A 14166-nucleotide genomic window follows, 5' to 3' on the forward strand; every position below is an offset into this window, starting at 1 on the left:
TAGAAGTCAGTCAGTACCTGGAATATCCGGGCAAAGCAGCTTTGCGACAAAGCTGCTGTAACAAAGATACATATAGCGAAAATACAGTGGCCAGGCTGTTAGGACAGCTTTGCTGTACAAGGTGATTCATTAACCCAAGTACCCTCCTTTCTGTCCTTCACCATCCCCCCACCTGTTGTCAAACTTGGATTGCTACCAGGGCAAGCAATTGCACTTTTGTTTGTTTTTATTTTTCTTAACGTTTATTTATTTTTGAGACAGAGAGAGAGGGAGACACAGAATCCAAAGCAGGCTCCAGGCTCTGAGCTGTCAGCACAGAGCCCGACGTGGGCCTCAAACCATGAGCAGTGAGATCATGACCTAAGCCAAAGTCGGACGCTTAACCGACTGAGCCACCCGGGTGCCCCAAGCAATCGCTCTTTAAACAAGTGAGATGAAGTTGACACATCCCCATTCATGTTCCATGGCATGGAACAGTCACATGGCAACACCTGTCAACATGGTGTTTAAGAACTGTGACCTCTAGATGAGCAGCCTGGACAGCCTGTAGCCAGGTAAAACTGTGAAGAAGGAAAGGCTAGACTCAGAGGGACATCCAGCAGTCTGCCAAACCAAGGAAGAAACAAACCCCTTTTCAGGATCACGTTACTTCAAATCTGTTACACAGGTATAATTTACATTACTGACTACACATAAAAACACTGGCATGTTGACTAAAAGAATTCTTGCACTTTCCAGCAAGGGCAAGATGGCACAATGTAGGGACACCTGGGTGACTCAGTCTTTTGAGCATCTAACTTCCAACTTCAGCTTAGGTCATGATCTCACGGTTCGTGGATTCAAGCCCCACATGGGACTCTGCACTGACAGCATAGAGTCTGCTTGGGATTCTCTCTCTTCCTCTCTCCCTCTCTCTCTGCCCCTCCCCAGCTCATGCTCTGTCTCTGTCTCAAAAATAAACAAACATTAAAAAAAAATTTTTTTTTAAATAAAGAAAAGATTTCTTGCCACAGGTCAAGATTTAGGAACAGCACTAGATTACTGTAGGAATAAGTGTGACTAGACTAATCCAATGTACTGATTCTAAACATTTAATATTTCAGGTGTTTTCTATCTGTGATATCTTTAAACCTTGCGGAAACCAAATCTAGTACAAAATGCCTAATGCACATAACTCTGTGAATGAAAGGTTAATTAGAACAATTTCAGACATTACAGGTCAAGATTTTGAAGTGTTTTTCTTCTTACTCCTGTTGTAGGGTGGGGTCTGGAGCTTATGAACAAGTTGTGATCAAACGCTAGAAGTCAAGTTGGTGAACTGAAGCTTCTTCCCTGGAGGTTTGAGACATGGGCAATCCAGCTGTCAAGGCACTTCATTCAAGCACTTAGGAGAATATGAACATATTTGAAAAATGAAGCACGTTCCTCTATCAAGGGGAAAGCTGACACTGATTTCTTCTCTCAAAGTGCACCGCCATCCTGTCCCACCCACCAGAAGGGAACACCAGAACAGTAGTACCCAGGTGCCATGCCACGTGTGTTTAGAGGCACACGGCTTCTGTGGTCACTACACACAGTAATGAAAAGCCTTTCTTTCCAAACATCCAGGTGGGGAAAACAACACTATTCGTCTGAGTATAGCTCAGTCCTGACGTTTAAAACCTACAGTAGAGGTGCTCAACAGGTTTGGGCTCTAATTATTTAATTTTAATGTTTGGGAGATAGTAAGTGAATGACTTGAACCCTATAAATTCTGTCAAGATAGTTATAATCTCTTAAGGAAATCTTCCATAATATTATATACTACGTATGGTATTATACTAGGTTTATTAACTCTTCTTGGTTAAACAATTGATAGAAAGTTTGGGTGTTCATGCTTTGGGGAAATGTTATATTACAGTTGAAGCGTGTAGAATGCTTAATTCTAAACATATCCGTCACAAATGGAATAAGTGTGTTTAAGTCTGAGATATGTGAATGAGTGTAACGCCGTTATTATGCAGCATGCACTGTTGCTTGTTAATGTCGAGCTGCAGAACTGCTAGCACCATATATGAGATTCAAGCTAAGTTTAATATTCAATATGGTAGGCTCCCATAAGAGTTGTTCTAACTGAATAATATCTGCTGATTTCAGGAGTCAGAATTCAGAACAGGAGGAAAATGTAGCATCAAAAACCAAGCAGCCTTTTCTGTGTAAGTTTAGCCTTATCTGAAACTGAAAATTATACCAAGGAGGTGGCAGATAAGTCAGGGGACAGCTGCCTAACATTACTGACATGGACTCGTGGTTTTCAATTTTAACTCCCCACAACGGGATAGTATGTTTTTTCCTTTACTAGAACAGCCATTATTTTGAGACAATAAAAGGTAAGATAATCCAATGCAGCTTTTAAAATAAGTATTATCTGATCTGGATCCAGTTTAACAAGCTCAGAAGGTAGATTATCTTTTTATCAGGTGGGAAGAGTTTTTCTGGTCTTACATGACAGGTGTTAATTTTCTTGACAAGTTTAATATACTTGACAAGTTTTAATCATTCATTCACTGAAGAAAAATGTAGATTCTGTAGAACCAGTAATTCCCAGTCCTTACTTTCAAAATCCTGTCCCAAAAAATGTGGTATGTGTGAATAACTTTGGTCTAGGTATTTTTATTTTGGCAAAGTAAATGGAAAAATATATTAAAATATTTCAATATCCAAATATAAAGGTTTAGGAAAACCTTGAGTAGTTCATGTTATGGTTTTTGGTTTTTTAACATTGCAAGGATTGGGTATTCCAAATTAATCCAATACTACTGTTGCACATATATATATATATATATATATATATATATATATTTTAAAGGTTAAACCCATATTAGAATATTTTGAATGTTGAGAGAGAAGGTTTTGAGTCATTAGTAATACTTTTGTTATTTTGTTTTGAAAGGAAAAAAAGTGACCTGAACATTTTAGTCTAACCAAGGAAAACGTTAGCTGCAGTGGTAAAGACTTGCTTGCTCTCTGTGATAAACAAGTGAGTTGATCCATCCATTATATATTATTGGGGGGGGGGGTGTCAAAGTTTTTAATAGAGGTAAGAAGATAGTGTTAGAGATATGACGTTTTAAGAACATATTTTTCTATTTTCAAAATATTATTTCTAGACTATATTTTTCATTGGCACTAATGCAAATAATTTTGCAGTTTTGAAAATAAGAACTATAGATTGTAAGCAAGGTTCAGTGAGGACATTCTTCAGATATGTAAGAGGTACTGTAATCCAGGCATTGCCCATCTTCCTCATCCTTGCCTGCTCTTGGCCTGATACCTTTATTCAAGACTGACTCTCTGTATTTAAAATGATAGAGAATTATTTTTTAAAAACAAAATGTGGAGATCTTGAAAAGCATAAATATCACGTGTTTAGCAGCCACCAGTTACGTCTTGATTTATGTAGTAGAAAGTCATTTTATTTTTTTAATGTTTATTTTTGAGAGCATGTGCACGCACACACACGTACTACACAGGTAGGAGAGGGGCAGACAGGGAGAGAGAGAATCCCAAGCAGGCTCCGCACTGTCAGCACAGAGCCGGATGCAGGGGCTCAAACTCACAAACCTTAGGATGACCTGAGCTGAAATCAAGAGTCAGACACTTAACCGAATGAGCCACCCATGTGCCCCAGAAATCATTTTAATAAATAGAAAAATTGATTAGGGAAAAATCAGTGCAAGTCTGGATTCATTTTATTTTGTGTTGCATTGGCATACTTTGCATTCATATTTCATTACAGTCCTCTGATATATTTGCTAAAGTTCACTTGAGTGTCTGCCTTATTTTTTGGTTTTTCTTAGAGCATATACGGTGTAGCTGTATCTTAACCATGTAGCTACTGAAGAAAATTACTTTTTAAATACCAAGTGCACTTTTGGTTCTATTTGGAGTTTAGAAAATTGGATTTGAAAAAATAAGATTTTAGTAAATTGATTTTTAAATATTAAAGTCAAATTTCTATTTTTTTTTAAGTCAAATTTCAAATCACCCAGTCTTAGAGAATTTGCAGATATATAACCTTGTCTTTTTCTAATCCTATCCTAGAGAAACATTAATGGCATATATATTTGGCATATAAAGCTTTATATTTGTGGTCAGATGCAGAAATCTTATATGCCTTGTTTGGGGGAATCACAGAGGCTGGTCAGGAGCCCACTTCCTGTGACTTGAGCTGGTAACTGAGACCAGAGAGGATGTGAAGGGGGCAGGCAGAGCAGCCCTGGACCATCAGTTTGCATTTTGATGGTTGACTCCCCTTTGTCGTGTTGAAAGCTTCCATATGCAAGCAACTGATGTGGATTAGTACTTAAAATCTGAGAAAGTCTTGACCAAGAATCCTAAAGTCCATCATCCCATTCTAGGAAAATACCATGAGAGTAATGACATCCAAACTAGATTCTTCTGTTTTATTTTGCTTTTCATGAAAACTGTGAGCCATCAAGGTCCACCACCTTAGCCCATTTGTTTCTAGAAGGAAAACAAATCTTCAGCTAACCACTAACCAAAACATAAAACATCCAGAAGTAATTTTTGACTGAGATTTCCATGCTAACTAGACTGCTTTGCAAGCTCAAGCTGACAGCATTAAATACTTCATTTAAAAAAATCTAAAAATTAAAAAAAAAATACCTCATTTAATACTCTGAACTGTTAGGCTTCCTAAGACTTTTATAATATGCTTGAAAGAAATGGGGCTCATGTGAAGGGGTTGCATTTTGTTTTAACAGGTCTAACTGGGACAGTTCAGAAATTATACTTGGTCAGCTCTTAGATGGTACGTCATGTGAATATAGTCCAATACTGTAACTGAAATTGTTAATGCCGCTCTCTGTGTTGGCTTAGGTACTATGCATAATTTTAATAGCCGAGTTGTTTAGGAATATGAACTCTAAAAATATAAAGGATGAAATAAGCCTATTAACCTTATTTTAAGACTACTCTGGAAACAAAGGCCTTATTATTACCTTATATGTGACTTTTCATAGGATAATATATACACAGTATATTTTAGTCATGTGACTGGTCTCTAGCCACTCCCTATATGACAAAGCTGGCAAAGTTTTTTATTTACACAGACAGCATAGTCTGCATTTACAAATGTTTATGTTCATTTTCTATATATAACAAAATTCTCTTGCCGATTATTCATTGCCCAAATCCCTTGCAGAGAAAGACACTTAGGATATGTTATTTGATTGTATTTTGGAAATACGTCTTATTCTGGAAGTTGCTATACTTGTGGGTGATCATGTAAATATTTACCGAAAAAAAATGTTAGGGAAGTGATTCCATTAGTATGGTTCTAATACTTGGGAAATGACCTTCATATTTATGTATTTGTTTTACTGTACAACTATAAATCCAGGAATTTTTTTTTTACCAAAAAAAAAGCTTTTATTGTATTTGTAATAATGTTAAGGTGAGTCTTATACCTGTTCAATAAAAATCATCTTAAACTTTACAGTGTTTATACTTTAAAATGTCGGTTAAGATTCTGTCAGAAATCTATCAGATCCTTGCCTAGGTAAGAAAACAGGGGCGCCTGGGTGGCTTAGTTGGTTAAGCATCCGACTTTCGCTTGGGTCGTGATCTCACGGTTCGTGGGTTTGAGCCCCGCGTCGGGCTCTGTGCTGACTGCCAGCTCAGAGCCTGGAGCCTCTTTCAGAGTCTGTCACTCCCTCTCTCTCTGACCCTCCCCTGCTCACACTGTCTCTCTCTCTCTCCTAGAAATAAATAAAACATTAAAAAAAAAAAAAAAACAGAAGTGAATGGATCAGTGTAACTTTTTCCTGACAGGTTCCCCTCATTTATTAGCAGGTGGTATAGCACAGACTTGAATCTTCCAGTGAAAGACCTGTCTTTGAACTCTAAGGTTCACCTTGCAGTGGTGTGAGCATGGGCTCTAGAGTAAGACAGACCTGAGATTGAATCCAAGCTCCCTTCTGAACCTGTTACCTAATCGAGGATGGAGATAATAGTACCACTAACTCTTCTGGGTTGTGAGCAAGAGCCCATAAAGTGTGAAGAACATGTCACAGTAAGCACTATTACCAAGCCAAAATTTGCCTTTGTGCAGTTCTGCATTCATACCTTAATTCTAGTGTTAGACACATAGATGGTCAATAAGACCGTAGACGGTGCCATATTAGGTTAAGATCCTCAGTTAAATGATACTTAGTGTGAGACTGTTGCTCCCTTTGACTAGGTCCTCCCAGATGAAAAACAATGCCAGTACATTCCCTTTGCTGTCATTCAAATTAAAATAGCAATTGAAATAAAGAGCAGTGGGGGTGCCTGGGTGGCTCAGTAGGTTAAGCGTCGGACTTTGGCTTAGGTCATGATCTCACAGTTCGTGGGTTCAAGCCCCGTGTCAGGCTCTGTGCTGACAGCTAGCTCAGAGCCTGGAGCCTAGTTCAGATTCTGTGTCTCCCCATCTCTCTGACCCTCCCCTGCTCATGCCACCTCTCTCTCTCTCTCTCTCTCAGAAATAAATAAAACATTTAAAAAAAATTTTTTTTAATAAAGAGCAGTGGTTCAGGGGCACCTGGATGGCTCAGTGGGTTCAGCGTCCAACTCTTGGTTTCTGTTCAGGTCACGATCTCACAGTTTGGTTCATAAGATTGAGCTCCCCCCACCCCTCATGGGGCTCTACTTTAACAGAGCAGAGCCTGCTCTGGATTCCCTCCCTCGCACTTGGCCCCTCCCCTGTGCACATGCACTATCTCTCTCTCTGTCTGTCTCTCTGCAGATTACCATGGCTTTCCTGGGCAGTGCAAGTTATGAGAGGTGATGTGCATTAAGGAGAAAGACCCCGCTTGCTGACCCGAGTGGGATGGGGACAACTTCGTGCCAGATCACAGCAGAACCTCGCAGGGCCCTCCGCTCTGCCCTACTGCTCGCTTGTCCGTACCTGACGCGTGGAGTTCCAAGGCCCAGGCTGCTTATGACTTACCCCACCTTTCCTCAACACCAGTGTTGTTACCTCCCTCCCTCCCCCCTCTCATTACATTTTACTCCTTCCTTCCTGTACCTACATCTCACATACCTGGTGCAGACACACGTAAGGAAATGAAATCTTTTACCTTTGCATGATAGGAAATCTTTAGTGGAGTTAATCCAACCCACATTACACAAAATGTAATCAAAATTTAGGAAACGTAACTGTGGACATTCCTTGAATCAATGACCTCTCTACTCCATATGGCCCCACCAGACAAAGTGTTAGAGACTTTCCTGCATGAATTACTTTAGATCTCAGTCCTAAACACTTTTAACTCCTAGAGATTTCTCCTTAACCATTTCTTTTTCCTTTAATATTTTCTTTTGAGAGAGAGAGAGCACAAGCAGGAGAGGGGCAGAGAGAGAGGGAGACACAGAATCCAAAGCAGGCTCCAGGCTCTGAGCTGTCAGCACAGAACCCAACGTGGGACTCAAACTCACAAGCCATGAGATCATGACCTGAGCCGAAGTCAGACACTTAACTGACTGAGCCACCCAGGTGCCCCACTTCTTAACCATTTCTTAAACTGACTTCACCACTAGATCTTTAAACCATTTAGCAGTGATTTCCAAGTATCCTTGCAAAAAACTTCAAGTTATTTTATAGCTTATTAGGGAGTTCTCCAGTGCAATTACATTTGAATGGGAAAAGTGTGCCACCTTGTGGTATTTAATTTCAGTTCAACACTCTCTCCCAAAGTGACCCTGTGTCTGCCCTTCTTTCCCAGTACCCCATGGAATTAAGACAAAAGGAAAACTACACTAAATTTTTTTAGTGCTAACTTTTTTTCATTTGTTTAATATTTGTTTTTTGAGAGAGAGAGTGAGCAGTGGAGGGGGAGAGAGCGAGGGAGACACAGAAACCGAAGCAGGTTCCAGGCTCCAAACTGTCAGCACAGAGCCCGACGCAGGGCTTGAATTCATGAACCAACTGATCATGACCCGAGCCAAAGTCAGATGTTTAACCAACAGGCACCCCCAGTACTAATTTTTAAGTACTCTCTCCTTTTAATGTGGGGCTCAAACTTACAACTTCTGAGATCAAACAACTGAGCCAGGCAGGTGCCCCTTTTCACTAATTTGACATAATTTGAAATACTTGCAAAAAATATTCAAGCATCATAGACTTTGCTTAAATCAGGTAAAATTGCTTTCCTTCCATTTGGAATTAAAAGATTCTGTCAGCTCAGTTCATGAGGATTCCTCCTAAAAAGGTCAGCATGATAAATGGCTTCCAGAGGGATGAGGCTAGACAAAGATAGCAGGAGAATAACAGCCTATTCAACTAAAGCAAAATTTCTGATTGGATCAAAGCTAAGGTGTGGAAGTAGGGAGGAACGCGGTGTTTCTAGAAAAGACAATAAAAGGATCAGATCTTAATTTGACCACCTCAAACTAGGGTCTTGACAGGAGGGTGAAAAGCAGAGAGAACTGCAGTGATGCAGGAGTGTGCAGTTTCACAGGCACATTGAGAACCCAACAAATAGGCATAGAGCACTGATAGATAACTTCTAAAACATGTATAAAAAGTATGTTAACTTGCGCAATCCCTATCAAAATAACAGCATTCTTCACAGAGCAAGAATAAACAATCCTAAAATTTGCATGGAACCAGAAAAGACCCCAAATATCCAAACCAATCTTAAATAAGAAAACCGAGCTGGAGGCATCACACTACCAGACATCAAGCTGTATTACAAAGCGGTAATCATCAAGACAGTAAGATACTGGCACCAAAACAGACACTCAGTTCAATGGAACAGAATAGAGAACCCAGAAATGGACCCACAAACATATGGCCAACTAATCTTTGAAAAAGCAGAGAAGAGTATCCAATGGAATAAATACAGTCTCTTCAGCAAATGGTGCTGGGAAAACTGGACAGCGACATGCAGAAAAATGAACCTGGACCACTTTCTTACACTATACACAAAAATAAACTCGAAATGGTGAAAGACCTAAATATAAGTCAGGAAGCCATCAAAATCCTGGAGGAGAAAGCAGGCAAAAACCTCTTTGACCTCAGTTGCAGCAGCTTCTTACTCAACACATCTCTGGAGCCAAGGGAAACAAAAGCAAAAATGAACTATTGGGACCTCATCAAAATAAAAACCTTCTGCACAGCAAAGGAAACAATCAACAAAACAAAAGGCAACCAATGGAATGGGAAAAGATTTGCAAATGACATGTCAGATAAAGGGATAGTATCCAATATCTATAAAGAACTTATCAAACTCAATACCCCAAAAACAAATAATCCAGTGAAGAAATGGGCAAAAGACACGAATAGACACTTCGCCAAAGAAGACATCCAAATGGCCAACCGATACATGAAAAAATGCTCAACATAGTGATGTTGAGCGCATCACCAGGGAAATACAAATCAAAACCACAATGAGATACCACCTCACACCTGTCAGAATACCTAGCATTAAGAACTCAGGCAACAACAGATGTTGGTGAGGATGTGGACAAAGAGGATCTATTTTGCACTGTTGGTGGGAATGCAAACTGGTGCAGCCACTCTGGAAAACAGTATGGAGGTTCCTCAAAAAGTTAAAAATAGAACTACCCTACAACCCAGCAACTGCACTACTAGGTATCTATCCACGGGATACAGGTGTGCTATTTCTAAAGGGCACATGCACCCCAATGTTCATAGCAGTGCTATTGACAATAGCCAAAGTATGGAAAGAGCCCAAATGTCCATCGATGGATGAATGGATAAAGAAGATGTGGTATATATATACAATGGAGTTTTACTCGGCAATCAAAAAGAATGAAATCTTGCCATTTGCCATTACATGGATGAAACTAGAGGGTATTATGGTAAGCGAAATTAGAGAAAGACAAATACATGACTTCACTCATGAGGACTTTAAGATACAAAATAGATGAACATAAGGGAAAGGAAGCAAAAATAATATAAAAACAGGGAGGGGGACAAAACATGAGAGACTCTTAAATATAGAGAACAAACAGAGGGTTGCTGGAGAGTTGTGGGAGCAGGGATGGGCTAAATGGGTGAGGGGTATTAAGGAATCTACTCCTGAAATCATTGTTGCACTATATGCTAACTAACTTGGATGTAAATTAAAATATAAATTTTTAAAAATAAAAAAATTAAAAACTTTTTAAAAAGTATGTTAACTTGCGTGCTTCATACAGTCTTCAAAAACTAGTTACACAAGAGGTGAAACTAACATTTACCATACAGACTTAGACTTCCAACTCCTACTGGAATGTTTTGCTAGATCAACAATACCCGAAAGTGTTCCCTACTTTGGGATATTGCTGAAGATGTGTATCCTATACATGATAAAGGATGTCAGTCATAGTTAACATCTGGCATCCTTGAACATTGTACCTTGCAACATACTCCTCCCTGAGGAGCATCTATCAGTAGCTAAATGCACAGGACTCCGTGTAACAAGGTGCTTTTGTTGGCATTTAGCTGAGGGACTTATATTTGAAATTATTCCTTGATAGGGGTACCTGGGTGGCTCGGTAGGTTAGGCATCTGACCTTGGCTCAGGTCATGATCCAACAGTTCGTGAGTTTGAGTCTCACATCACAAAAGCTCGAGTCCGGCATTGGGTGAGCCCACTTCACTGTCTCTCTGCCTCTCACTCACTTGCGCCCTTTCTCTCTCTCAAAAAAACAAAAAACAATGAAACAACTCAAGGAATTATTCCTTGATAATCAGCAATAGAACTGAGAGCCCAAGAGGCTGACAGGAGTACTTAAAAGACAGCTTAACTGCAGAATATGATGTACCTGAGACTGGAAGTGAGAGCACAAAGAAGGGTGGGGAGCAGCTGCGGGGAGCATGTGAGCTGAGCCTCAAGGAGCTGTCAGAAAGTGCACTTTTGATATCTCAACTGCATGGAACCAGAATGCATGGAAACTGAACTTGAAGACAGTGTTGTGAGCACTTACACTTCTAGACCATGAAAATAAAAACTGGAGACAACGCTTCATGCAGATCAAGGGTCAGGGTGTGCTAATACTTTGTAACCAATTTCATACCTACTCTGGGAGGTAGGCTGTGGTCTTGAGAAGTCTCCCTCTTAAGAAAAGATCTGCAGATAAAATGTCTCCTGCAGAACCACAGTTTTCATTGCCATTTAGTGCGGTGGTATTCCTTGGAGCAAAGTCATCTGAAATGTTTTGAGGCCTCTATATTTACAAAACCCTGGGGTCTATTCCAAGGGTTTTCCTAGAAAAATGAACAACCATTCCCTCAAAAAAAAGTCACTGGTTTTTGCAAAGCTGGAATCTATGTTGTAGTCCCAGTTAATTGAAGAAGCCTAAGAACTTTTGACAGTTGTCTCTAGGGAGTGAAATAGGGGTATGCAGACTCTTGAGGAACATTTCATTTCTTTTGTCCTGATAAGCAGTAGATTTTTTTTAATATGAACTTGCATTACTGTTCATGTTTTGTACCATCTGTGTGTACTCACTCTTTTTAATGAATTTATAAGATACATTACTAATAATAAATGAAGCTGCATCCAAAAAAAATAGTTATTACCATTTACATATGCATTTAAGCATCCGACAAGATCTCGTGACTCGTGAGATCAGAACCCCGCATTGAGCTCCAGGCTGATGGTGCATGCCCTGCTTGGGATTCTCTCTCTGTCTCCTTGCCCCTCCCCTACTCCCAGTCTCTCGAAATAAACAGAAAAAAAAAAGGTCCTAATATGCAGCTCACCAAATGAGAAAAAAAGCCATTCATAGCAAGGCATGATTCTTATATAAAGAGACATTTTTAGATATTAAAAAATTTTTAATTGCCTCATGTCCCCTTTTTTTGGGAGGCTCCTGGAAAAGCATTATAGGGAACAGGGATGAAGGATGTGGCCACTCAGCACAGCCCCTGCCTCTGGGTGGTGGGTTTTACAAGAACTAGGGAGTGCCCTAGGGGGGATAGTGAAGGGCAAGCAGGAAGCAAGTGTAACAGAGGTCGTGGCTGGAGAGGACCAGGCTTCTCATTTCAGCAGTTCCTCACAGTTACCTGTGAGTCATCTGAAATCTGGCCTAAAGTATACACAACTCATTCTGTATTTGGAGCAAATTCTCTACATAGAAATTAATAGGGTTGCCACTTTTTAAAAATGGTTGAGAGTGAGCTGGAATGGGGAAGGTGCAGGAGAGGGGAAGAGAGAATCCAAAGCTGGTTCTGTCTGCACTGACAGCAGAGAGCCCGACGCGGGGCTCAAACCCACGGATGTGAGCTCATGGAGTGAACCAAATTGGGATGCTCAACTGACTTGAGCCACTCAGGCACCCTGCCACTGTTTAGCCAGGTATTTCATGGTTCTGTCTCAGAAAAAACCTTAAAGAAGGACTGTTCACCTTCTAGACCTGCAACACGCAGATGTGAGAACTGGCTAGCCGGATACAAGAATGAGCCTTTTTACTGACAACAGATATTGAAGTTACCTAACACTCCTAAGATTAACACAGCTGCCTTATAAAGGAATATGTGTGTGGGCCAGGCTCAGTCTTAGTGCTTTCAAGAACTCTGTGATGCAGTTCATTGCTTCTGGCATACACACAACTGGGCCAAAAATTCCTTTAGCAAACCTGACTTGGCTGCTTTTATGAAAGCAGGTCTCTAGTTGGTTTTGTTCCTTTAGAAAGATCCCATTTCTGTGCTGTTGAAGGTAGGGGTAGATAGCTTTGTTTAAAAAAAAAAAACTGCGAACTATTGGCAACATCAAGCAGCTGCTTTTTTAGTAAATATTTCAGTGGAACACACCACGTGCCCTTATTTGCATTTTATGTCTGGCTGTCATTCCACCTTGGCTCCCTCCCTGAGAGCTCAGTAATTGCAAGGTTGCAAAGATTTGCTGTCCCTATAAGAACATCTGCTAACCCCTAGCTTAGAGCATTAACGGAAGCTTTCCATGAGCATAGCAAGGCCTGTATCAAAATAGAGGGTAAAGACCAATTTCATGAAGAATGTAGGTAATGATGTTACCAAGACATGGAGGAGCCCTGGGAAGGGACTGTAGCTCAGTCACCCACAGCAGCCATGAGTATGGAAAGGGTGTCAGGTAACGAAGCTTGAACAGTGATCAATTAGCCTGCAGGACAATGGGATAGAACACTGGCCTTGGGCTTGAAATCTTGGCTCTAACACAGATGAGAAGGAAACCCTAGGGTGAAAGGCAGAGGCCTAGAAAGGGGAGGACAGGGCCTTTTGTGTGGGCAGGGGAGGGTAGCAAAGGTAAATCCACTGGTCCTATGCATTCAAGAAGGGAAAATCAGTAAGAAAAAAATGGGGGGAGGGGAAGAACAGTGGTTAACAGTGGTGACGGTGATCACATGGTGCCAGGGGGACTCAGTCAGTTGAGCTCAGGTCATGATCTCAGTAAGTTTTAGGCTCAGTGTAGAGCCTGCTTGGGATTCTCTCTCTCTCCAAATACACTTTTTAATTAAAAAAGAAATAAAACAGTGGTTACAATGATCAGATCCTCTTCCAGAATCCCATCTTTCCCCTCTCCACCTTCACCACTTTCCATCTACTTAACCCTTCAAAAAGTGGTGTGAAAGTTCTGGCCCCAGCAGGCCTTTCCCAACACCAACACTGCAGTCTCTCCCAGGTTAGTTGAAGACATGCCCCGTGTGGCAGAGTTGCCACAATGTCCTTTCTGTCCTTGTCCCTTCACAGGAGTGTCAAGTGGGCATACACCCTCCCAGAATATCAGACTGTACCTCCCAGCTTCCCCGGGCGGCTAAGGGGAGGGACTTCTATCTGCTCAACAAGAGCAGTGTAGAACCTTACCCAAAAGCCCACACATGTTCTTTGTCCCTTTTCCTTTCCTTTTCTCCTGACTTGGAACATGCAAGTGGAAGCTAAAACACCCCTGAGGGGCATCAGAACAGGAAGGTGGATGAATTAGGTCCCTTTGGTGGCAGAGCTGCCCCGTGTGGTCAGCGTACCCCCTATACTCTTATACTTCAGAAAGTAGTATCTCATTTAGACCAGTTTTCCACATTCTGTGAAGCTCTATTTCTCTCCCAATGGTGACTACTACCCCAATTCTAACCAGGAAGCTACCAGAGAGGATGACGCTCCAAAACTGGACCCGGCTTCTGAGGCTTCTCTTCCCTTCA

General features: G+C 40.9%; 1 protein-coding gene across 2 annotated transcripts in view; it reads left to right on the forward strand.

The window, feature by feature from the left end:
- The window catches only part of FAM102B (family with sequence similarity 102 member B), an 81225-nt gene extending 77708 nt beyond the window's left edge, over positions 1-3517 (forward strand). For both annotated transcript variants that reach the window (XM_039254962.1, XM_039254963.1), the window contains one exon: positions 1260-3517. In XM_039254962.1, coding sequence (XP_039110893.1) covers positions 1260-1302 — 43 coding nt within the window. In that variant the 3' untranslated portion in view covers positions 1303-3517. The remainder of the gene's footprint in view (positions 1-1259) is intronic.
- The last annotated feature ends 10649 nt before the right edge of the window (positions 3518-14166 follow it).

This window comes from Hyaena hyaena, unplaced genomic scaffold, assembly GCF_003009895.1.
Source record: "Hyaena hyaena isolate Hyena2069 unplaced genomic scaffold, ASM300989v1 scaffold_504, whole genome shotgun sequence".
Lineage (NCBI taxonomy): Eukaryota > Metazoa > Chordata > Mammalia > Carnivora > Hyaenidae > Hyaena > Hyaena hyaena.